We start from the raw sequence: 27,910 nt of genomic DNA, 5'->3' as shown, positions 1-27,910 counted from the left end.
ACGGTGGGTGCTGTCTCCTATCTTTTTATGTGCCATCTTCATCACTTGCTGTTCATAATAAAATGTAAGACTTCGCAAGGAAATACCCATAATTTTTGAGCACATATTAACAATGCCTTGCAAACGATTTTTGTTCTTTATAGACTATAATGAAAACCAACAAATAAAGGAAAAGGACAGGATACTTTCGAACAAATGAATTATAAAAAGACCTGAGAATAACTCTCTGTACATTGTAAGAGTTAAGCTTCCTCAGCACAAACAATCTTTGGTGTGAATTTTTAATAATTGCATCTTTATTTTGATCAAACTTGTTATCAGTAATCATTCCTAAATGCTTAAATTCCTCCACTACATCCAACTGTGTATCATTAATGACCACCCATTGAAGTGCAAGTGTTTTCTTACTAAAGTTGACGATCATCTCTTTAGTTTTTGACACATTCAGATCTGATTTCATCCTACTACACCACAAAATAAAATCATACAAAACCGAACCATATGAAGAATACCTAAAGCTTTGGGAGTCAGCTCTTCACGGCAGTCAGAAACTCTCAAACTACCAGCACAATAACATGCACAGCACAATATCGTCTAATTATCTTTATCAACAAAATTCCAGAAAATATCGAGATATAATTTTTTTTGTTATTATCACACACCCTTAAGTTATGTACATAGATGAGGTGGTCTCACCCCCTCAGAACCCATTGGGAGAATTAATGATGCTTATTAAGTGCTTTTGTTGGGTTTTTGGGTGGGTGGGTGAACTAGAGTAAACCTGAACTCCAAGTCTAAAATGCTTTCGCCCACCACAGTAACCATTTGCAGAGCTGATATTTCATTATTAGAGCCACAAACCACTAAACTTTTGATTTCTGTCCTTCTCCAGTGAATTACCTCTCCAGCAACCACGTTGTCCTAGGCTGATTTTACACTTGCTTTTGAAAAAAATTATGATTTTGTGGATGGCGCAATATACTTGTATTGCAGTATACCACAGTATCTTGTTGACACTCCAACATAGTTATTTTGGCCATAAAATCTGATATCTTGGCGACTGTTTGACAGTTCGATTCCACTATTTTGCAGTCTTTGCGTGTCTCTTATCAGTATATTCATCATATCATTTGGCTTTGATTTAAAAGGATAGTTCACCCAAAAATGAAAAATACCCCATGATTTGGTCACCCTCAAGCAAACCTGGTGTAGAAGATGTATTTGGTCAGCTTTGGTTAAAGCGCTAATAGCATCCACAACCAGAAACATATTCCAGCTACAGTATGTTTGAAGGATGGGATGTGTTTGTATTTAGAAACAGATGTGTGCTAGAGTGCTAATTCAAAGATTTCATGAGGCATAGCTTCAGATGTTCGACATATTCATGCCATCACATTAAGGATATCCCGTAGGTTGCTGCAACTCTGTGGGAATATTAGAATTTACTGTGGTTATAAAACCGTTGACTGTCGTAGCACATTAATGTCTGTTACATTTGCCTGAGGGCTCACAATGCATTCGACAGGAAGGAAAATAAACAGAGCATTTTGTTTCACAACTCCACTGCTTTTTAGGATAATAGTCAGGGTCTACGGTTACTTTATGCTCTATTACAATGCATCTTGAATTTGTAAAAAAAAAAAAATTTGTTATAATAGTGTTTACATCTGAAACGACTTTTTATGTCTGTTTATTTGATCAAAATTGCAGCAAAAACTATAATTGTGTGAAATATTATTCAAATTTAAATCATTTAAATTTTCTCTCTTAATATATTTTAAAATCTAATTTATTTCTTTGATGCTGAGTTGAATTTTCAGCATAATTACTCCAGTCTTCAGTGTCCTATTATGTGTCAGAAATCATTTTAAAATGCTGATTTGTTCAAGAAACATTTCTAATTACAGTATCTGTGTTGAAAACAGTTGTGCTACTTAAAATTTTGTGGGAACCATAAAACTGCTACATGCGTTTTTGTTTTGTTGCACAGTTACCCAATGGTTTCTTCCATTTCCAAATCAAGACAAAGTCTCTACCAAAGCCGGGTTTCAAAATGACTATCCTGGATGTCAATTTATGATGAGTCATAACTATGATTATGACTAAGAAAAGCAGTTAATAGTCCTGATTTTTTAAGCAGCCTCCTTTAATGCTCCCTGTGGCTGAATTTTATTGGAAATAACTCTCTCCAAACAACATCAAAGGGTATGACTAATGTTTTTTTCCCAAGCAGAATTTTTTGTTGTTTGTTTTTTTTGGAAAAAGAAAAATAAAGTTTAAAGATTTGAATAAAGATTTCAAAAGTTTTTCTCTAAAACATTACTGATGCATTTGTTCTGAAGTTCCTGCTGATTTTACATCAGCTTTGGAAGCACATTAAAGGATGGGAAAATAGCCATAATAATTTTCCACTGATTATTCATTACCAAATCATCAATAACGCACAACGAAAAACAACGTTTATGAACACAAACGAGTAAAATGAGGATATTTGTACTTATGGAAAGCCATTTTTATGTGCTTTTACAAATGAACTGCAGTTAAGGAATAACATAATTTAGCAGAAAATGGCTTTTTTTTTTTTTGACACATGCTCAACAGAATTGTGTTGCATACTAAGTGTTGCCAGAAGAGGTGCTATAGTGAGCATTATCATAAAGTCCGTTCCCCTATGGCTATTTATTTATTTATTTATGCTGAAGAAAATGAGATGCCACTGCTAGATCTTCAGTTAACTCTTGTTTTTTTCCTCTTTTCTATTCTCAGCTGAACAAGCAGCAGTTGCAGGTGTTAAAGGAGCGTTTCCAGGCCTTCCTGAAAGGAGAGACGCAGATTGTCGCAGATGAGGCTTTCTGCAATGCTGTGCGAAGTTACTATGAGGCAAGACTCTCTGATTTTCATTTCTATATCAAATAGACCTTCAAGATGTGGCCAAAATGTCTACAGCTGAAGTGACCTTATTGTCATTTAAAATTGTCAGTTTTGATGAGGAATGAACTTCACGACCATTTAAAAATTGTAAAAACTTTGTCGAAGTTGGACATAAAACAAACATTATTTGAGTGTTTTACAAAAAAAAAAAAAAAAAAAAGAATGTACATCCTTTTACTTAAAGGGATACTTCACCTAAAAAATTAAAATTTTGTCATTAATTACTTAACCCCATGTCGTTCCAAACCCGTAAAAGCTGCGTTCGTCTTCGGGACGCAATTTAAGATATTTTGGATGAAAACCGGGAGGCTTGTGACTGTCCCATTGACTGCCAAGTAAATAACAGTGTCAAGGTCCATAAAAGGTATGAAAGTCATCGTCAGAATACTCCATCAGCCATCAGATGGCAATCTGGGGTTATATGAAGGGACGAGAACACTTTTTGTAAGCAAAGAAAACAAAAATAATGAATTTATTCAACAATTCCTTTGTCAGTAGTCTCCTCTGTATCTCTCCATATCACTGTATGCTGCTTATGCTCTTCTGTATCATCCACGCCACAAGCATGCGCTGTTTTCTTTCAAATCAAAGCTACATACACGTAGAAATAGCACATCCTTGTGGCGCGGATGACACAGAAGAGCATACACTGCACACTGTGATATGGAGAGACACAGGGGACACTTTATATTTAATTCAAAGTGTTGCCATTTCTGTCAAATGCTCACTTCAGGAACTTTTTGGAAGTAGTAGCTCCTCCAGGTACTATTTGCCAACTATTAAATATTAAAAAAAAAAAAAATTGCACAATGTAAAATCTGTAAATTCCAGAATTTTTAATGGTGAGATTATAAATGGTGCCTGAAGGAAAGTTTTAAAAGAGTAAAATTCTTCAGTGTCTCTCTTCTCTTACCTGTTAAACCGAAGAACAAAAATCCCAGATACAAGAAGAAACATCTGGAGCTTTGTGCTTTGGTCAGTTGATAAATTATTGAAAACTGATTGGCTGAATTCTTTGTGTGGAAGTAGGCTTTCTTCAACTGCTTTACCTACCTCCACACTGTTTGTTCCCTTTCACACACTCACTTTTTTGTTTATAAAAGACTTTCATCAAAAAATAATTTCAAAACAATTTCATCACTTTCTCTCTCTCTTAATTTCTTTAAAACAGATGGTCATCAAACAAGCCTTTCGAATCAGTGTTTTTACCTTTTCACATCATACATTGTCAGTCCCCCTCTTTCTTGCTTTCATCACTTTCTCTCTCTCTTAATTTCTTTTTCTTTTAGAACAGGACATGCCTATCAAGTCCTAATAGGATCATCATATCATATCAGTTGGCTCTCTGCTCTATTAATTGCTCTGGATGGGAAGCAGCTCTTTGAAGTTGGGTCTGATAGTCGCTCTTGCACATGTGGAGGACTCTGGGTTGGCTGATCAAAGTTCTATATTGTCATTCACTGGCCATCGTGCACATATCAAAGCATCTTTTTGGGCTCTGTGGGGGCTTTTTGTAGCATACGCCAAAGTGTGCCACCAGGGACTCGTGGACACAGTAGGAGTTTTGATTGTGGTTCTACAGTGTTGTCAATCATTGTTTAGAAGATGAAGAGGAGCAATAAATGTCTGATGGGGGTTGCTCTAGTAGTCAACTACTTGGTTAGTTTATCAATAGTTTTGTTGCATTCTAGTTTTATCACATAGCATCACTTTCAGTGCAGGAAGTAAAAATGTGTATTCATGCCACCTGTATGGATTGCATAAGTGTCTGCAAATGTTTTCAGCAGTCTTGATTCCAGAAGTATTTTTTCCCCCATAGGGATTTAAAAAAAAAAAAAAAAAGTCTTTGTTAATGAGTTATAAGCTATGAAACAAACCAACCATCTGTGAGATGAATAACAACATTGCAAACTTTGGTTTGAAGCAAAAATGTATTTGAAAATTGGACAAAAAGTATAAGACTCGATGTTTACTTTACTAAAACCCCATGAAGCATTGTGAACGACATGAAGAAAAAAAGATGAACAAATATATACATTTATTTAAATATGGTAATTACCAAATAAAATATAATAATTACCATATTACATAAAAATTTTTTTTACATTGTGAAGTGTTTTTTAAACAGAAATTTTTTTTTTTACAGTGCTTCATGGGAGTTGGTGGGCCACTGAAGTGTTTTTTGAACTGAAATTTGTTTCTTTTGATTCACTCATTGCTGGAGATTCCTTTGCAGATTCATGGGTAATATAGTTTTTCACCAGGAATTCTGTTGTTAAACACGATAAAAAAAAGGGGTGAAATAATGCAGGCTGATTGCTTCAACAAAAGCAACATACCATTGATAAATACAGTAGGTCTGTTTTTTTAAAAGTTAATAAGTTAATTTTAAAAATTAATTGCCTATTGAGAATGTTTTTTCCCAGCACCTCACTGTTAAAGTCTATTGTATGAGGAACATATTTAACATCCCGAGAGCTGTTGTACACTTTCAGGTAGTGCACTTGCAGACACAGAAACAATAGAAAAAAAAGGATTCAATCTGAATGATTTGTGCTTTTTTTTGATACAGAACCCCAAAGCCACCCTTTACACCATATGTGTCGTTTGATTCATGTTCTTGTTTTGTATTGATTCATGTTCTTGTCCCTCATTTACAATTTTGACATGCAGAATGTAGGCGGCTACATAAATTAAAGATTAATTTTGAATTAATTAACATTTCGCCAATGGTTTTCACATATATTTCACACCTAGAAAGAAATGGGTTTATCCTTCTGAAATATAGTCATGCAGAATAAATTTAAGAATGCTTTATCATCTGCAGTATGAAGTCAAGGCATGTAAATATAGACCATCTAAACATCTTTTTCCACTTCTCACCTTCTCAGGTCGAACAGAGTTTTGCTTTTCCCAGTCTCTTTCTTTTGCAAGTTTTGGAAATGGTCATCCTTTCTGTTCAATCTTTGAGGTCCAGCTCAGCTTCATTGGGCTCCAGAGATCTTCATTACTGGTCTGTCATAGTTGAACATTTCAGATCGCTTCTATTGTGGTTCTATTGTGTATTTTTGCACTTAAGGAACTTTGTATTGACCAATCAGCATCCAGGACCGCAAATATCCATTTTAGAATGTTTTAATTATTCCTATAATTAATTATATTTAATTATTTCCTGTAACCTTAATTAAAGATTTGATAATAAATGATAGTGTTGTCAAATCAAATGTCAGTTTTTAATAATTATATAATGATATAATAAATTATGTGTAAGTTGGTTGTTTTTGTGAATTTGATCATTTAAGATTCTGATGACACTATATGTAATTGATATCAGGCATCTCGCTTTAACTGCATTTGGGCATTTGGGCACACTTGCCACACTCGGGCAGCCTGTTTCATAACGCTTGGTTATATTCGCGCGTGGCCCTGCACCGCAAATCTCCACAAGCCTATCTAGCAGTATGGATGAGGCTTGACGCACACGCACAACCTACGTCGACTCGCGCCTGGCTCCGCATTTAAAACGAATGTAAATTCAGTCTAACTGCTTGCTAATTTCACTTGGATGAAATGAAACATTCAGCACATTTTCCACTTGTTCTTAAAATCCTGAAAATATATATATGCTTAATATATATATATATATAAGCATGTATATAGTAAGGGGTTATATATATATAATAGAACCCCTTACTGTTTTATAGAACCCCTCCCAAAACACAACTGAAAATTTAATGTCTTTCAGGGTTATAATGGGAATTGTATTGGTTTTAATGTAAACTATAATGGTATCAATTTGATGGATTCTGTTGGTGGGATGTAATATGGCAGATGGCAACCAATAGAACAACAGTAATTCCTTTTGGAATAATGGCAAAAACAAAAAATTAATTAATTAATTAATTAAAATAAATATAATCTTTTTTTTTCAGCAGGGTAATGATACTCATACTGTGCTGCACATTATTGACAATATTGAGCTGAAGCTTGACTTTACAAATTTAAAATCGCAAATCAAATCGCAGTCGCAATATCTGCAAAAAAAAAAAAGTCCCCATATTGCACAGCCCTACTTCAGAGTGAGTGGACTGGGCTCAAATCATTTGGTTTTTTCTTTAACTCCGCTCTCTGAAACACTTTTGTGAACTTTACTGAAGCAACAGAATACAGCACTCATTCACAATCAATTAGCGTAACCCCTGTCTACTGCCAAGCAGGACTGAGGTCAACTCTGAAGATCTCATACATCACACACGCACACACACACGGACTACAACTTTTTATGAGGATAGGCCAGGTTACCAAGCAACCTGTTTTATCTTAAGAGCTTTCACACAAACATGTTTTTAAATATGAGAGTGATTCCCCTGAATTATTGTTTCATGTGTGTGGAAAACTGGAGTTACTTTGGTTTTTGGTGTAAAGTGAGACTTTTGTGGATCATGAAGGATCACTTGCTTTGTGAGGTAACCAGTACAGTAAAACTCTAATAAAATACTCAAAAGAGGATCTACACTAGTTCTTAATAGATATTAAAAATGCCGTTTCTGAGACAAAAAATAGCTCACATTTTCACGGTGTAGTCATAACTCTCATTAGCGTGTCAGTCAAGCAGGAGCTTCCTGTCACTGCTTTCATTGATTATGACAGAATTATGACAGAATGTGCTGTGAATTAAAGATGTAGGACTAGTCCCTGCTGATATATATATTTCTGTCCCACCAACAGAAACAAAATAATGTTAAAAATAAACGAAAAAAAAATACAAAAAAAATATAGGACTAAATTTAATTTAAAATGAATTGTGTTTGTTTTTTGTTTTATCCAGTCATCTATTTTCTTGTTATTACATTTATTTATGTATTTATTTACTTGTTTTTTATTTCTGCAGGTTTGGGCCTCTCTCACCCAACCCTCGCCGCCCCCCCCCCCCAACCCCACCCCATACTATGATCACAAATGAAATGGTTTTGCACAGTTTTATTTCTTTTTCTGTATATTTATTTAATAAATTATTTTCCAGTGTTTTCTATTGGAATTCAGGCCTAAGTCTGAGAATCCATGGGATATTCCGTTGTTTTGAAATTTTATACATCCTTTTTTTTTTCGTCTGTCTGACATATTTCCTCCAGCCTGTTTATTATTTCCCACAGTCTTTCATCTCCCTTAACAACCTGCATTTGCAGATGCTGCATGTTGTTTGTGTTTGATAAAGGACTGATAAGAAGCTGTTCAGTGCTTGCTTTTTCCAAGTTAAGCTGCTCTGTACAGGCACTAAGCTCCGAAATGCAGTGATTCAGAACGCACTTCCTTTTATTACACTCTGAGGACCTGTCAAATCATCTTCAATTATAATAATAGGGTTATTGTGTGTGAACAGAAGAGCTGGCATTTTCCTCCTCTGTCCTCAGTCTTTGCCACTGATTGACTATGGCAGCTTTTCATTGTGCACGGCATTAATATGTTGCCCATAGACTTATTTTGATCAGTAATGACATCAACCTTCCCATTAGTGCCTAATAAAATTTAAAAGTTATGATTTGGCACCGTATGGGTGGTGGAAGCCTGATTGTTAAAGTTCAGGGTTGGTCACATAATAATTATAAGTGAGATTTCTGGAAGCAGTGGCCTGTAAATTATAAAGATTTATGTGCCCCTTGGTGAGACATTTGATCTCAGGTCACCCCTCAGAGCAGGCATTTCTATTACTATTGATTAAATTTGTTTTGCAGATTCAAATAAACCCTTAAACCTAATCCAAGCTTGCATTTTAGGGCACATCTCATCGCTGCTCCATCGGCGCTTCAGACATGAAAAAGTGAAAGTGATGTGACGTACAGCCAACTATGGTGACCCATACTCGGAATTTGTGCTCTGCATTTAACCCATCCAAAGTGCACACACACAGCAGTGAACACACACACCCAGAGCAGTGGGCAGCCATTTATGCTGCGGCGCCCGGGAAGCAGTTGGGGGTTTGGTGCCTTGCTCAAGGGCACCTCAGTCGTGGTATTGAGGGTGCAGAGAGCTGTACATTCACTCCCCCCACCTATAATTCCTGCTGGCCCGAGATTCGAACTCACAACTTTGGATTGCGAGTCTGACTCTCTTTCCATTAGGCCTTGACTTCCCCATATGTTGCATCAATACAGCTTGTAGAAGAAAAGTGTGCTATTACTTTCCACCTTTGAGAAGAGGTTTGCTGTTACTTTTCTTTCGATAATATAAAACTCTATTTTTACTGATTGTCTGACTGATAAATGACAAGTAGCTAAGTGTTATTGACTTGGATGCTTATTGTAAATCACATTCGCTGGGGGAAATTTGTTAAAAAGGAGATGGGTTCAGTTTTTGTATCATTCATGTCACTGATTTTGATAACATGCTCTTCTCAGAAATTATTTGGGCAATAATAGCCCTTGTGGCTTGATGGAATCAGTTTCACATAACGAAAAATAATGTTGAAGTAATCTTCAATACACAAACACAGTTCAGTCCGAATGGATTTAGAGATTCAAACAGCACTCTCGGCTCTAAGAAGAGGCTCTAAACCATGATTAATCTGGCTATATCTAGTCTGAACCACTCGCACCCCAAGAACAACACCACAAAAGCAACAACTACTAAAAAACCATCCTCTGCACATATCACATCATACTCTCCAAAAAAACACCCACACATAAGCACGAAGCATCAGCTGACATTTAAAGTTGTCATAAAGGTAATTCACCATGATCTGTTTTAACAGCCATAATATATATATATGATATAAATATATCTAATATATATATATATATATATATATATATATATATATATATAGTAGTGCTGTCAAATGCGCGATTAATCGCATCGCAAAATAAAAAGTTTTATATTTACATAATATATGTATTGTACAGTGTTTATATTTATTATGTATATATAAATACCAACACACAAAGATATGGTATTACATCTTATATTTTATATTATATATAAATATATTTAATATATAAACATAACATATTCTTCTTAAATATATACATGCATGTGTTTGTATTTATATACACATTGTACAGTAAACAAAACTTTTATTTGGATGCGATTAATCGTGATTATATCAGCAATATATATATATATTTGAGCTTTCCAGGTCATAGAGGTACTTTGCAGTTCAGTTTTGTATGCAGCAGGTCAGAGGACGGACATATACACGGTGGAGCTGAAGGAGAATATACACACCTAAAGCATTTCACCGCACCCTCAGCAGCTTTGCACAATGAGAAAGCCATTGTGGCATTAGAAGGATATCCGAAAGGTCAGGAGAAACTGGGGGCCAGATATGGATAAAGAGGTGAGAATCAAATCCTGGGGTACATTATTCGCCATATGACCTTTTACTTTAATTTTACCAAGAGTTGTGCAGTTTTGCATAAGTTAAGATGCCTGTATTCTTCAGGCGCCCCAGTAGTTTTTAATTGGCATTCCTAAATAGTTGGCTTAATTGCATTTCCTCTCATTTCACTCCTGAAGCGGTGATTTAAATTTAAATTGGACATGGTAATCACATCAATTAAAAAAACGAACTTAAAATCACCATGGCCTTGAAAAAGAAATTGTATCAAATAAATTTGAACACTTCTTCAAAGAATAAAGGTTTCATTAGTTCATTGTGCACTTTATTTTAAATGCTTTTGGGTCCATTCAGGCTAACTTACCCAATACACAACAAACAACAAACATAAAAAAAATCCACAAACAAAACCAACATCCACCCTCCATCTATATTTAAAAAAAAAAACAACCAAGCCATGCCGAGCAAAAGCTGTATTCCCCCCCACGCAAGATCACAAATCACTTATTTTCTCAATGCTGTTTATGAAAATGATTTCAGCTGTGCTCGACGAGGACAGGAAATTAAAGCTGAGAGGCTGTAGGATTTGTTGTATTGTAGTGATTAGGTAATGAAGTCAGCCCTCTTGCTATATAGACAGGCTGTCTGAGTCACCTGAAGGCTATAACCGTTAGTTATGAGTTGTTATGATAAAATAAGACCCATTTTATGGATGGCTGATTGTGTAATGCGGCACAGTGGTCTGTAATTTTAGTGCTTGTGTCGTGCAGAAATCCTGCACCCCTTGGCCCGAAAGTATAATCCACCTCATAAATGTAATCATAATTTACCAGCATCTTAATGAGGATAATGTTGTGTAATATTAGTCTGGATTTTAAAATGAATTATAGGTTACACTTCAAAAGAAGGTTCAGTTTGTTATCATTAGTTCATGCATTAGATAACGTGAACTACCAGTGAACATTTTCTGCTTTTTTTATTGATCTAAATTAATTTAAAAAGGATTGTTAGCTACTGCATTAACTAATGTTTACATATTGAACCTTATTGTTGTGTTAAAGTGTGAAATAGTACCTAAAATATTAATAATCATATATATTTTTTTTAATTTAGCATCATGGGATTTCAAGAGAAAATAGTGATTGAGAACACATGTGAGTACATAAAGAAAACGGTATAGAAGACGTTTGAAACACAACTCAGACAGAAATTACTTTAAAACAAAGCAGATTTTCTGTTGGTTAATGTGGCGAAATCCTTTGTGAAATCTGTATGGGGAATTCTTTCGCCCTTATGCGAAATTCCTGATCAAATATATGACTATATTTCAAATTCACAAAACAATTGAAATATGACAACACCTTTATGAAAAAAACATAGGTTGTGGTTACCATTTCATGTTAATAGTGAAATTGTAGAATTTCTAGCAAAAGCTTGTAGAGATGCGCAGTATACCGGTACTGGAAAAATACTGGTATCTATTATATTTCAAACGGTACGATAAAATTTTCCTCAGTTCGGTATTTCATGTGCTACTTTTCTGAAGTTCACCTGTAGGTGGCAGTGCTTCCCAAATTGATGCGAAACCGGTAAACCTGAAAACGACGCCATGGATCAAACAGATGGAACGCGCCTGAAACTAATAAATACAGAGAACAGTATTTAAACACATACCTAACATTAACCAAGATTAATAAATACTATGAATGATGATCATTCACTTATTTTTTGAGGCTGGTTATTTGCCACTTATGGTATCGATTTAGTATCGATACTGAGGTATTATTTTCTTGTATTGTAACATCCCTAAAAGGTTGTGAATTAGGGTTTGACCGATAGACGATGCCATCGTCCATCGCCGATGGCTGATAGACATCATGATGTTGAGCCGGCATCGTGACCACCCCCCCCTTTTGAATGCATGATCGCTTTTTAGTTTCACTTTCACTTTCGAGATTTGCGATCGCATGTACTGTTTATACTATGGAGTGGCAGTAGTACTTACCACACATTTTACAAGATTCTAGGTTTGACAGTGGTACTGAGGATCTGCAGAACATTCGCCATCGTCCTCAGTCATCTCTGCTTACACCGTGTCTACACCGGACACGACAGTTGTCGTGTGGCGCCGCATCAGCTAAAGACTGTCTACACTGGACATGACAATGCGACCGTTGAAAATCATTTGAAATTTGTGTCAGCATGTCATAAATAGAATGCGGCAGGGTTTAATAAATCACTCATCAATCAAAAAAATATACAAATAATTAATTGATTTTTAACTCTGTTAGTAAATGGATTTGTTGTGTCACGCTGCGCCACATCCAGTGTAGACAGCATCACTGATTATAATGAGTTCTATTGACTGATATATATATGAATCTCTATTATAGATCTGTGGTTCTATAGTATTTTGTTGCGGCGCACCTTTCACATTCAGTGTAGGCACGGTGTTAGGAATCGCTAGTTGTTTTCCCTTATAATTCACGCTTTGTGCAAAACCGCACCACATACTAACCCCCACCCCTGCCGATGTCATCGTCCATCACAAAGTATCATTGTAGACACCGTCTAATGCCAAATTTGTAGACATCGCCCAACCCTATTGTGAATAGAATACCCTAAAACATTTCCTTCAGCCAATGAAATCATTATGAATGCAGGAAAGAAAAGATTTCACACAACCGCACCAAAATGAAGCACACCTGTGGTTGATTTATCATTGTGTTTGAGTTTTCCTCTTCACATTTTGACCAGTCCCTCTGCTTCTGACATTTTCAGAAGTGTCTTGAGGAATCTACAAGGCTTTTCCTTTAAACACATTCCTAACACAAACACACAAGACAGTAGACAAGAGTCCCAATATGTTTGTTTTGTTACGAGTTGTTTGCCCTTTAGCCAGGGCAGAATCATTTCTCTACACATTCAGCCCGAGGTTGTCGTGATCTGCTATTTTTTTTTGGTTTCTTTGCCCCCCTCCACATTCTCAATCTCTCTCTCCCTCCATCTCACATTTGTTTCTTACTCTTTTTCCCATGTGTTTACCACCCTGTGGTTCTCAATTGGATTACTGTTTGACAGCATTGCAAACAGAATCGCTGCAGGCGCCGACTTTGAAGGATGTCAGAGCCATGAGTATAGGTTTTTTGCCCTCTTTCTTTCTCTCATTCCCATTCTACATTTCCTTCTGACGCTCATTTGCACTGTTGCTCTGCTTTTTTCCTTCAAAACTAATGTAAAACTCCCTACACCCCCTACTTTTCTGTCTTTCTCTTTTAAGCTCTAGATTCATACATATACGTCACAGAAAACACTGAAAACATACTCCGAACAAACTCAATATACTGTAGGTCTGCTTACTATTATGGGGTTTAACTAGAGAGGATCCAATTATAGAGTTGACTCTGACTGATCGTATGTCCAGACATCATCCTCTACCGCTCATTACCTCCAGTCCCTCTCATTTGGTCCCTTATTTCTTTTTCTCCTAGAAACTTTCCAGAGTGTTGCCAAACTGTCATTAGGTCCCTTTCTGTTGCCAATAGAAACTTGCATAATACGTCTTTGAAACAGCATCAACCGTGCACAAAATCACTTCCTCAGGTTTGAGGTGATTCCCACATCAAATTTTTATTTTTTTTTATCATAGAACATTTGAGGCTCAAAAAGAAGCACAGATTTCCATTCAGATGTGAGTAAGAACACAACAAAGATATAAACCGAGGGCAGAGCTTGAGTTCACAGGAAACCCGATAAGAGGAAACGCTTGAGCGAATTTGTGAAAAGAGACAAACACAATAGAGATATAAATGGAGCAGGTATTTCACCAGTGGGAGACGTGACTCAACATTCATATTCATATAAATACACATGTAAGGGGATTGCTTATTGCTATTAGATCAAACAAAAGGACTCAAACAGTGCTCTGAAAGTGAAATGAGCGACTCTTGACTCTTGAGCAATGAGCCGTCCTATAGTATAGTTGTTGATCGAGTCTCTCCATCTAGATTTCGAAAAAGGGGGTGAGAAAGCAGGAGAGAAGATTTAAATGTTTTTGATGTTTCATGCCGCCCAAGCTCAAAAAACATCTATTATTATATTCAACCATAAAAATATAATATATACCACCACACAAAAGAATCCACCAGGCTTAGTTTGGTTGGCTTAGTAACTTTTGTAAAAGATAACTTCATTTATGAATTGCAGCCCCAGGCTTAGTTTGGCTGGCTTAGTATTTGTTTAAAGTTGATAGCAAACAAACGGTTTTACCTCACCATGCACTTTATTTATGTTTTGGCATTGGAGAGAGTTGCATTAGTCATCCATATCCTGTGTTAGAGATCGAGTCTGTTATACAGTATGAGCTCATTTTTAGGGTGCTTTGAAATTGGTTCGCATACCTGGCCCGAACCTGAGTTTGATTGCTCCCCCCTCCTCCTGCCCCCTCTGGGCTGCATTCATATTATGTTTTTTGGGTCCGAACCACGGTTCGTTTGCATCATCAAGCCAGCAGCTGTTTACCCCGTTGCTTAGTAACGGCGGCACAGGAGAAGGCGGCAAATGCATCACATTGCTCCCTGCACTTTTATATATTTACGTTTTTTAACCGTTTGTTTTGTTTACAAAGCTTCAGTACATAACGGCACTTACGTCTGTCTTACGAACGTACTGCAAATGATCTGAAGAACACTGAAAGGGAATGCTGTTTGCAGTGCGTCAGTCACGCTCGTCAGGAAAGTGAGTGAAACACACACACAAACACACATTTTTATCAAATAATACGTCATTAATAGCGGTTCACTTCCGCGATTTGGTACGATTGCATTCGCATTCACATTCACAGTTCACATGAACTATACCCCAGACCACCCTTTTTAAGCGGACTCAGGAGCGGTTAGCGGGTGCGCATCAGAGTTTGGAAGACAGCATTCACATCATCCAAACAGGTGTGCGCACCAAACGTCCTAGTGTGAAAGCACCCTTAAAGTCTGTGAGCTGTCTGCTGCATGTGTAGATGAAGGAACCAGTAAATGGATTTGGAACATTCCAATTAGGTGTCAAATATTGCTTTAAACTCAAATATGAGGATGAGGATGAGTGAATAATAACACTTTAAAGTCACTTTGGTGTCTATAGGGTTGATGCCTACCTTTTGGAACCCTAATAACGCCCATGATGCTTTCTAGGTAGACTACACACTAGGTTAACAGAGCAATAATGTGAGAATAAACATGGTATTGGAAACGCAGCTACAAATAAATGTTAACATTAAAAACTAAAAAATTCACCACCAAAAAACCAAAACTTTTAACAAATCAAAACCCTCCATTCTAATCAACCACCACCCTCCAGAATTGTGTCTCTCACACGCTCATAATCTCTCCCTTCATGTGTCTATCATGGACATGCTGCCCCCATGAAGTCAAATATGCCAATATACTGTAGTCTCCCAGTCGTTCTTCATAACCTGCTCCTACTGTTAGCATGGCTGCTCGGCCATGATTCCTGTGCTAATATACAGTCTTTCTTACAATGTTCTCCCTCATTCTTCTGCTAGGATTAATTCCTCATATTAGCTTTAATTACACAAATGGCTCTGTATCTTATAAATCTCTTCACTTCAGACGGAGCACAGCTCTGCACACTGTTGGTTATAAATAATTGAATGTGATTTTAAACCGCCAATTAAGTCAAGCAGCAGGGAGAGAGGAAATCCCTTGGTGGCCGATTCATTAGTAATAATGTTTGACATTTTCACCACCACCAAATGGAGACTTTAGACACCACTGGCAGGTTTCAACTGTTTGTAGAGGCCTATGTCATATAAGTGCTTGTGATCTACTGTACAAATCATTCAGGTGGTACAGGTTGGACAGCTGCATGCGTATGAGGGAGGTAAGGAAATAAAACTGTCTGAAACACTGAGTTTGCCGTCTAGATTTCCTGCATTTAAAGTAGCACCAAGTGCTCAAGGTCCTTTTTAGGTTTTGCCTGTCAGTCAGCATGAATGTAGCATTTATTTTCCTGCAAATCAGTGAATAGGGAATTCTTGGGTATCACTGTAACTTATACTGAAGCAAGGGGATTGAACGCCCTTGAATTCCTTATTGCTTTAATAAAACGGTTATGTTTTAATATTATAAACATATATTTATTATAAAATTGTTAAATATTCAATTAAAATATAAAACATAATAAATAGTGAAATTAATTTTAAAAAGCATTGTCTTTAGAAATAGGCAAATAAATAGCATATATAAAATAGTTTATTTAATTAATCTTTTAAAATGTTATTAAAGTAACAAGAAATAATAAATCACTCATCAATCAAAAAAAAAGATTTTTAACTGTGTTAGTAAATGGATAAATAGAAGCATTTGCCAAAAAGAAAAGGATTTGGCATATAGATTTTATTTTTATATATTTTAAATTAATATTAGTATTTTAATTTTAGTATTTAATATTTAAATTTGACATTTTTATTAAACCTTTAAATACATTTCAAATATTAATTATTTTAATATTTATCATTACATTTAGCTGAGTAAAAAAAAAATCTGCTAACTATTTGTCAATTTAACATAGTTTATTTATTTACATTTTTATCTTTGAATTAATAATTTCATAAATTTTCTGCTGATTGCTTGATATGGTTCCTCACATTAAAACTGAGATTGCATGTGTATTTAATAATAACTGGAAATCTGGATTGACCAACCATAAGCCAAAACCAGAACTATCCGTTTAAAAGGCATTTCTAGAGGAACACTGAAATATATGAAAAATAATGCATAGTGCCCATAATACGTAGGAAACTAGTACAGCACATACTGTCTTGCATTTTGGTCACAGTTTTTCTTTGATCGCTTTTATTGTTTTAGGCAGCACTAAAAAAATAAATAAATAAAAAAAACACGGAGAGTGAATGTGGGGATAATTGCACAAATTAACACATAACTGGACTCTTATCACAATGTCTTTATAACTTACAGTGAGAGACATTAGCGTAAAGAAACTGAATTACGTCTAGCCTCATCAGAATGATTTTTGGCCGCTTCAGAGAAAATGAGCAGGCCTGTGTCCTCTCACAACAACACCCCCTCTCTCACACCACACCCACATCCCCCTCTAGACACAAGAAAAAATACACATTCTCTACACAAAAAAAAAACACACTCTCACACACACACACAACAACTAATAAGAAACACTGCAAGATATCCAGTATCATTGTTTTGCCACTGTTTGAATGGGCTTTCAATGGAGCCAGTGAACGGTTCATGGACAAACAAGTAGGTACGCTTTATATTTCCAAGAAGGAAATTTCAAGGCTTTTCTCTATATTGTATTTACCAAGTTGAGTTGAATATCTTTGTATAGCATGTATTTGTTTTTCTAGACACTTATATCGAATGGACCTTTTATGTTTAAAATTGTGTTTTAAAATGAACACGTTCCTCAAATCTAAAATAAATAAATCTTTGTAAATCTCTGCAGGTGTCCAAGTAAAAGCAATTTGAGTGGAATTTCCCTCTGTGAGAACTGCCTCCTGTTGCGCTCCGATCTCTGTCGTCTTACCCGATCACGGCGGTTTCGACACAGATATATTCCCCCGCCTCCTTGAGACGAGGCAGCTGAAGTGTCTTTGTTCTGCTCCATTACTCGCGGTTAGGAGCTGCGATTCATCTCCATCTGCTGCTTCTGTCGTGCCTCACAAACTTTGGTTCCCCGAGACACGGTCACCGAATATAAAAAAAAAATGAAATTACTGAAAAGTGGTGAAGTGTTTTCATGGTCTTCTGTTCAGATTTACCACTCTCTCAGTGGGGCATTGCCTCTCTCTTATGAATCTTTGTGTTTTTTAAAACTGCGCTGCTCCACCGCTTTGAGGATTTAATTTAATTTTTTGGGCTTATTACGTCAATTTGTGTATCTTTGGTCTGTAATGATAAATGGATGGAACTACTTGTTGAGAGAGAGGCTGCCTTTGCAAAATAAATTGTGCAAAACAAGAACTGTAAGCTGTATTAAAGGTGCTGTAAATGATGTTAGCCATCCAGGAACCTCCACTAAACCTGGACGTGACCCGTCTTTACAAAACCCACTGTACAAAGATACCATTGACACTGTTATAATAAGAGTGGCTACAATAATTTTAATATTTTCAAAAATCTTTAACATAAAATATTTTTTTTATTTAATTTTCTAATTTTCATTTATTCATTCATTCATTTTAAGAGACTTATTTAGCTTGACATACATACAAACAACTCTTTTTCTTTATGATAACAGGACAGTTGTATTACCATAATAAAAAAAGTCAGACTACTCTTTTTCTTTATGATAACAGGACAGTTGTATTACCCTGACATTTTAATTTTTTACTTCATGCCTCAAAAATATTACAAAAATACCAGGTTCCATAAAGCACTGCAAATGATCCATTATCATTATTGGCCACCACTTGAATTTTCAAGCCTTTTCTCTGACGTCCTACTTGTATTTACCAAGTATTTAACTATCAATTCTGAATTAATTCAGTAATTAATAACACTTTCTTTACATAAGAGATGTATTCAAGTGCTTTCATTTAATGTATAAACTGAATGTATTACATTAATGTAATGATGATTAAAAAATAATAAAAAATAATGAATGTCATATCACTGACCCGAATCATCTCATTACCTCAGTATCACATAGTATCTCTTAGCAATACTTGATATGAAAAACTTGTGTTCATTATAATGTACTGATGGATTGACTCCAGCCCTGTTTCTTCCATCAGGGCTTCTTGAAGAGCGAGCGAGTGGCGCGCATGGTTCAGAGCGGGGGTTGTTCTGCCAGTGACTTCCGTGAGGTCTTCAAGAAGAACATTGAGCGCCGCGTGCGCAGCCTGCCCGAGATCGATGGCCTGAGCAAAGAGACTGTCCTCAGCTCCTGGATCACTAAATACGATGCCATCTACAAAGGAGAAGAGGACCTGCGGCGCCCGCAGGGACGCATGCCCTTCAGCGCTGTATCCGAACTCATCCTCAGCAAAGAACAGCTGTATGAGATGTTCCAGCAGATCCTGGGAATCAAGAAGTTTGAACATCAGCTGCTCTACAATGCCCTGCAGGTCAGTGCTAGCTAAGGTTTAAGGTTTTTTTTTTCCTTTTTTTTTTCAAAGTAGTTGGTGGTATAATGTATAATAACTGCACGAGTAATCAAAATAAAACTGAAATATGGTATGACACAATGTTTTTTTTTTTGTTTGTTTTTTTCAATGAATGAATATACAGGTAGCACTGCGTATTTCAGAGTGAAGCGTGGCACTGTGTTTTTACACGAGCAGGTCATTATCCACCAGTTTTTAGCATCTCGGAGCAGCTCAGTTCACAACAAATGTTGCTCCATAAGCTCCATCTCTGTATCTTTGTTCTCTGTTTGAGTCACTTTAATGTGCATTAAGGAATGCAAAATGCACCAACCATTTTCCCACACTTGCAATGAGAAGTGCTTATTAACAGAAGAGAAGTTTTAGGTTTTTTGTGATTGTACATCAGAATAAAAGCTTGACATTTAACAATGAAGAAGTGAAGACGAAAAACCCCCCTGAATCTTCTAAAGTGACATTAACTGACAAAAATGAATTGCTGGGTCCGAGATTCCTTGAGCAGATGATTTGGAGGAAAGCTTTTGGTCCCAAAATGTTTTGGTCCCAGCAGACCTTCTACAGTCTTGCATTTAAAAAAGGTACACTGGGACAGAAACATTTGTGTTTTTGTGCAGGTACTTTAATTTGGACATATTTGCATCTCTGAGCTAACAAAGAAGAAACATTTCTCAGTGTATAGTCTTTTTTTTCTATAAATGGTGAGAGCGGAGTTTCAATTTTTCTATTTTTGATTGAATTAACTTTTGCAAGCACATCATACGTAATTGATTTAAGGTGCAAGATCTGCTTAATATTGAATAAAAGAACATTGCTGAGGAAAATCTGTGGAATTCTTCAGAACTAGAAAGAGATAGTTCATCCAAAAATAAAAAAATCTGTCATTAATTATTCACCCTTATGTCATTCCGAACCCATCACCCTTCGTTCATCTTTGGAACACAAATTAAGGTATTTTTGATGAAATCCAAGAAATTTCTGACTCTGCATAGACAGAGTCTGGTAAATGAAACAAAACATTTAGGCCTCCAAACATTATAAACATTATGTATTTTAATTCCCATCACTGCACAACAAATCCTTTACATATAATGGTATTCAGAACAGAACAGGAATGGGAAAAAGTATAAAACAAGCTAAAATTATAATGGCATTCATTAAAAACATAATTTATTATAGGCTAAACACGAAGCCTAAACTAATTTATTTTAAGTGGTATTGCTTTGTGGGAAATGTGCTCTTGGGCTCACATGCTTCTTTCATTAGGTGTAAATCCAAATGTCACGTTGGAATGTAAGCCACAACATGTTTCAGATGATAAAAATGTGACTTATATTTAAGAAAATCCCATTACATTACAAGTGCATTGTATAAATAGGTAAGAATTTGCTCAAAACGACATACTAATTGCCCCTGCAAGTCACTTATTATTATAATATAAACATCATTAATGACCCCTTGTGTTTAATAATAATAATAAAAAAAGATTGATAAGTGAAATGAAAGAATAATTAAATAAAAAATTAGAATGATTAGTAATTTTCTTTAATTGGCCTGAATAGCTAAGCCCGCAGAACACTTCTTATTTAGTGGTACGGTATTGCATGATTTGTAGATTTTATTTAATACTTTACACTTTGCATAAACATTTGCAATTAGTTTTTAAAAGGTAATGTTACATTCTTCAGGACTCTACGCTTACATTTCTTTTTATAAATTAGGAACACTTTATGATCAATAAGAGAAATTCCAATTATGAGGTGATGTTTGACTCTTTAAAATGTTAAGTTTACCTTTGTAATGCCATTTCTTTTCTAACTTTATTAAATGTGTGTCATCTTTGGTGTTAAACCACCAGTAGGTGGCAGCAAGTCACTGTCTTTGTCACTGAATCATTCTTTCAATTGATTCGTTCAAACGGCTGAATCATTTAGGAATGAAGCAAGTGACTCACTTTATGAATCTGTCTTTGAATCATTGACTCACTAGATTTGTTCAAAAATGCAGATTCATTCATAAACGAAACACCGCTGTGTTTACTTGGAGATGGCAGCGGCTCGGCTGTAACTTTGGAACTATGTTCGTTGAAGAAATAGAGTACAAACAGACAAAACGGAAGTCACTTAATTTTACATTTTGTATAAAATCTTAAAATGTATAAAACTTTTGCAAACTCCCTTTATAATCATTAAAAAGCTGTCACTCGTTTTAGTTCATCACAATCTCAATATCTTCCGTTATAATTATAATGAATCTCTCTACATTGCACACTGAATCTGTTATTTACATCGTGTCTACACTTTGCTTGTTATAATGAGAGGATCAACTGCAGTCTGTTTCACGATCTGTGCTGTGAGGAGCAGGACGTGCACGTGCGCAGCTAACCGTATATACAAATATCTAGTTTTTAGTATTATTGCGCCACGTTTTTATGTGCAGAACTGGAATCACTTTCATAGTCTTTTGAATGGAAAAAAAATAGAAATCACTTAAATTTCCAAAACAACCAAGCAGTTGGTACTGGAATGCCGTCCCCCCTCAAAATTCACTCCCCGGACTCCGTCCCCCCACTCCGCCCCCCATCCCCCCCCATTTCCAGCCCTGCCTTTACCTTGGTTGGCTTTAGCCCATCATCAGCTGCTTTGAAGATATCGCAGAAAGGTCAGGGGGTTGATGGGAAATTGGCCAACTGGCTTGCCTTCATGTTATCTGTCAGTAGCCTTTCCCTAGGGGACAGGAGGAGTAAAAGAGATGTGGTGGGTGGTCTTCACGGACGGCCCTTTTCATCACTATTGCCATTAGCAGATTAGTGCAATTAGGCGGCTTGAGCCCAACATTAATTGGCACGTTTGGCATCTAACTGGGATCTTATGGTGGAGTAAAAACGGGGGACTGAATATTATGCTCAAAATGCCAACTTCATTCCAATTTCATTACACCAAACACACAAAATAATGTTCTTTATAGCAGCATCATATGACCCCTTTAAGATATCCTGGGTTCGATACAGCTGATAATACATGTAATTTCATCCCTCAATTTGGAAAAACAAGCAAAAATCACATTTAGAGTAACAAACTTGCAATGGAAGTCTAATAGGCAAGTGTCCTGAAATGTTTCAAACCTGAGTGCATGTTTTTATTTATGGGCTTTTATTAATATTAATCTTGCTTATGCTTTTAGTCGTAGGACTAATGTTGTAGGCAGATGAACTTCAGTTATACAATATAATTGGGCAAACAAGGTTAGAAAGCAATTCTGTCACACTAGCCTCATGTTACCACATGTAATGTTGAAATATTGTGCCAATAGTATCAAAACAGTGTGTATTTTAATGTGGTTAAATGCTATTAACTCTGAACATTCCTTTGAAGTAAAATGATTGTACAAGTAACGCTTACTAAAATAAAGAAAAGTGAGATTTCTTACGGTTTAAATGGCGAGTTCTTTTGATTTTGTTCAGGGTTCATTTCATCTGCATATGTCAGAGCTGTTGCACAGCATTACTTTTTATCTGCACAGCTACAACCCAGAAGGCGGCATGTTGTTTTCTGAAGTCTTGAATCTTTTGTATTATGATTTACAGATGCACACAGATAACATGTATGTTTCCTTCTGTAGCTGTACGTTGTTGTAGACTAATGAGGTGAAGTTGCGCTACGGTTACTGGTCTTAATCTCTCTCGGCGCTTATTAAGAATTTACGCACCTGTGTGCATTTTATGGATCTGTGTCAGCTGGCATTAAAAAGATTGTTTGCTTTGCATGTTAGATTTGGCATTAGCTGGTGGCTCAGCATTCAATAAATCACTCATGCGCATGTGTTTAAAGGGCAAAGAAGTGTACATCTATGAGTGTTGTTATAAAAAAATACAGGAAATACTGTACAGCAAAGCAAATAGACTTGGAGATAATGACCGTGACCAAACTAGAGATGTGCAAACAGTGTATTTTCAGATTTAAGTATTTTAAAAAATGCCAAAATATTTATTACAAAATGTTAGAAAAAAAGTAATTAATAAGTGTCTTAAAATGAATTTTTGGATTTGGTAACTATTCTGTTTTTTATGCACTGTTACATAAATATCTAGACGAACTGCATAGTCAATCTCACTAATGGACTTGTCGCCCATCCTGACCCATTCTGATTTTTAAACTCGAGCTGTCGTGAAATGTGATGACACAGAGGAAGGGATGCAGATGACTTAAATATAAAAAGGAGAAATGAGCGGATATGGGAAAAAAGGAGAGGGGGGTCAAAGAGCTATTCTTGGATTTTTCCACTCTCTGTCGTTTCCTTCATTGATTATTATCTTCCACTCCTGCACACTGACTCACTAGCTTACTGTTCATTTTCTACATTCAGACTTACTTGCATGTGTGAGTGTATGTCAGTGTGTACATTTAGAGAGCATGGATCCCTGCACATGACATACAGGGGAAAAAAAAAATTGTGGCCTCAAAAAAAGAATCCGTTCCCATGACTCAATTCATTAGCAAATCGTTACCTTGTTTTGATTAAATCAGTTTGTACATCATGGGCATGATTTCCTAAAATGAGGTAATGGATTATTAAGTTGTCGGAATGAATTCTTAATTGTGGCCAGAATTTAAATAAAACGAGGAATGAATAGTAAATAATTGCTATGATGTAACTAAAATGAGGGAACCAATTAATTAAATGAGGGAATAAATTCTTAAATCATGGTCATGATAAATATGTTTTGTGCACATGTTTGTGCAGGATTCTGTAAAAGAGGGACAGTGTTTTAACATGTATAAGGTGGAATAAAAGTAACTGATGGATAACTTTTTTTTAAGGGAAACTATCATTTTTGTTTTTACCTTTTGTTATTTTGGTTATCATTTCTTTTCTTTAATAGTTACATTTAATTAGGTGTGACATGAGTTTAAAAAAAAATCTAAATATTGAAAAAAAAAAGCATATTAAAAATGTATAATGTATTTTTATAATTGTCATTGTTTTATAAAAATTGTATATATTTATATTAAAAAATTATATATATAATTTTTATGAAGAATAGCATACAGGTATCACACCTCGTGTCATGTCAGCTTTTCAAAAGTATTTCCTTTCACAACTACTCGTATATCAGTGTTTTATGTTGTCAGTCTGGATGACATACCTGTACTTAAAGGCACATTCACTGGAGAAATCACGCATGTTATTTTCCCTGCCAAATACTTATTTAACATGTAGTCAAGTTCAAGTTGAGTTTTGTTTTCCGCTACATGTGTGGACATACAGTGGAATGAAATATCGTGCCTCACAGGACCACAGTGCTACATAAATACAGACATACAACAATGAAGTAAAACAGTACAAACCTATACACAACTATCCTACTGACATATTTAGACTATAAATATACTATATATAAATGCTTACCTATACACAAACTAAAAAAATACAAACTATACGAATGCTTCACATAATACTGTACATGTGCAAAGAGAAACATTGTAAGTCAAGCAGCTGGTGGGGAACAGAGCAAGATGATTTGTAGTGCATGAGCATGTAAACATACACATATTACACACATTACTGAGTCTTTTGTGGGATTATGTACACACAGCAGTGTGTGTGAAAAGTGTCTAGTGCACATAGAGGGGAGTGTGTTACTACAGGTGGTTTGTACAGGCCCACTTACCTGTGTGTAGCACACTTTGAATCTCACAAATCAAAACAAAAAAGAAAGTTTCAGACAGTTTTTCCTGTGATGTGGTAAGGTTGGGGGGTGGAGGAGGTGAGATAGTCCATGTTTCAGGAGGTAGGGGGTTTCAGAGGAGGGCAGGATGATTTGAGTTCAGGGCTCTCATAGCCTGGGGGACAAAGCTGTTGATCAGTCTGGGGGAGCGGGCTTTGATGCTCTGGTACCGTCTTCCTGATGGTAGGAGCTGGAAGAGACTGGGAGGTTTGCGTGGGGTCCTTCACGATACTGTTGGCTTTGCTGGAGCATCGTGTGAGGAAAATGTCCAGGATGGAGGGGAGAGGGGCACTGATGATCTTTGCAGCTGTGTTCACTGTCCACTGGAGGGTCTTGCAGTCTGCTGCACTACAGCTCCCATACCAGACAGTGATGCAGCTGGTCAGCACGCTATTAATAATGCTCCTGTAGAATGTGGTGAGGATGGGTGGAGGGAGACTTGCTCTTTTCAGCTGGCTGAGAAAGTGTAGGCACTGTTGTGCCTTCTTGGAGAGTGACAAGGTGTTGGTGGTCCAGGTGAGATCCTCTGTGATGTGCACCCCCAGGAATTTAGTGCTGCTGACTCTCTCCACATTTTAGCTGTCGATGGTCAGTGGAGGGTGGTCAGTGGAGTTTCTCCTAAAGTCCATCACAACCTCCTTTGTCTTCCCCACACTGAGGGACAGGTTGTTAGTGCCACACCATTCAGCCAGTTGTGCCACTTCCTCTCTGTAGTGCGATTCATCGTTGTTGCCAATGAGACCTACCACCGTTGTTTTATCCTCAAACTTGATGATGTGGTTGGAGCTGAACTTGGCAGTGCCTTTATGGGTCAGCAGCGTGAAGAGCAGCGGGCTGAGCACACAGCCTTGTGGGGCACCTGTGCCCAGTGTGGTAGTGATCGAGGTGTTGAGGCCGACACAGACTGAGGTCTTCCAGTTAGAAAGTCCAGGATCCAATTACAGAGGGAATTGTTAAGGCCCAGCAGGTTTAGATTATTAATGAGGTGTTGTGGTATTATTGTGTTGAATGCTGAGCGGAAGTCAATGAACAGTTTTCTAACATAGGAGTCTGTATTTTCTAGGTGGGTAAGAGCCGGGTGGAGGAAACTGCATCGTCTGTAGAGCGGTTTGGATGGTATACAAACCGGAGTGGACCAAATGTGTTGGGGAGGCTGGTTTTGATCTTGTGCATGACTAACCTCTCAAAGCACTTCATCATGATTGGAGTCAGTGCTATGGGGCAGTAGTGGTTTAGACAGGACACAGGTGATTTCTTTGATACCGGTATGATTGTTGTGGATTTGAGACATGTGGGGACGACTGCCTGGCTCAGCGAGGTGATGAAGATATCTGTTAGGACATCTGTCAGCTGTGCAGCACAGTCTCTCAATACACAACCAGGTATGTCGTCATGACCCGCTGCCTTGAGTGAGTTAATCCTAGATAGGGTTTTCCTTACTTCGGCTGGAGACAGGCAGAGCGCTTGGTCATTGGGAGGTATGGGCGTCCCCCTTGCTCGATCCATCTTGTTTTAAACTAAAAGTATTTTTCTCTGATAGCTTCTCCACCTGGTGTCATATTCTTTTATGGAGTGAATGCCGAGGGAAGAGAATGAGGGAAACAGAAAGAGACGGTAAGCATGAAAATTGAAATGTCAGTAAGTGGATGGTGTCACACAAAGAAAGAGGAAGATCTATAACAGGACTAGGAGGCAGTGACAAATGAGTGCAGAGAAGCGAAAGACAGAGAGAGAAAGACTGATGTTTGAATAGAGAAGAGGTAAAAGAGGATGAAGACAGTCTAGGTCCAAGAAACAACAAAGAACAATAACACAAAGAAAGGAAACAGATAAAGTGAGAATGTCTGGGATACTGTAGATACAGACAGAGATAAACTGTAGGGAATGAGAAGGAAATAATGAAGGATGTGCAATAGTAGTTTAGAATGTTTTTTTTAGATGCAAGAACTTGTTTATTAACCCTTAAAAGAATGTAACAGGTTAAATACAGCCGTGGCCTGTACTGTTGGTTAATATAGATAGCAAGCGTGCAGCACCAATAATTGTTTTCAATATATAAACATACATTACATGAATTAGCATGGAAATGGTGGGAGAAAATGCTTACTCTCAAACTTTTTAAGTTATCCAATATTTTAAGATATCAGCTCATGTCCTGAACAGCTAAAAATGTAAAACTGGTCATTTTCTGCTTGGATTCTGATAGGAATTGGTATGTAAACCCAATACTTCAGTACCTGAAAGTTACATAAAAACAATAATTAGTGAAATTTTCCTACAATAAACACCTAGCCTGTTTTTTTTTTATATTTTTATAACAAAAATAACAATAGGTAAAATAAACTAACAAAGTTTAATGTTTTCAAATGGAGAACAAATGAATGACAAGGTAGTCTATAAACTTTGCAAAAATGTAATCATTTGTAACTTTAGTACCATCTGTCAGACCGCAATTTAGCATCAACACTTCATTGTGATTCGTTCCTTTTTATTTATAGAGCACTCCATAGAATGGAATTGTCTTACAACACATTTTTTAACATTGATCTATTATTTAAACGTCCACCTGATGCACATAAGTATAAACCAAAAATTAAGACAGAAACCATATTCAGTTACTCGTATAGAAAGTATGTCGGGGTGGGTCACCAAAAGTTGAGTGTATATTATTATTATTATTATTCATTTTACAGAAAACAAGCTTATCAAATATTTCAAATTTGTATCAAATCACCTAAAATATTTTTAAATGCATCTTATA

The 27,910-nt window shown here is 36.4% G+C and overlaps 1 protein-coding gene across 14 annotated transcripts in view; it reads left to right on the top strand.

The window, feature by feature from the left end:
- The window catches only part of LOC109113744 (calcium-dependent secretion activator 2-like), a 133,428-nt gene that overhangs the window by 22,112 nt on the left and 83,406 nt on the right, over window positions 1–27,910 (top strand). For all 14 annotated transcript variants that reach the window (XM_042715520.1, XM_042715517.1, XM_042715524.1 and 11 more), the window contains exons 2-3: window positions 2,767–2,880; window positions 19,053–19,385. In XM_042715520.1, coding sequence (XP_042571454.1) covers window positions 2,767–2,880; window positions 19,053–19,385 — 447 coding nt within the window. The remainder of the gene's footprint in view (window positions 1–2,766; window positions 2,881–19,052; window positions 19,386–27,910) is intronic.

The sequence above is a fragment of the Cyprinus carpio genome, chromosome A25 (assembly GCF_018340385.1).
Source record: "Cyprinus carpio isolate SPL01 chromosome A25, ASM1834038v1, whole genome shotgun sequence".
NCBI classification, from domain to species: domain Eukaryota; kingdom Metazoa; phylum Chordata; class Actinopteri; order Cypriniformes; family Cyprinidae; genus Cyprinus; species Cyprinus carpio.
The sequence above is the reverse complement of the archived record's forward strand: the minus strand, read 5'-3'. Positions and strand labels throughout refer to the sequence as shown.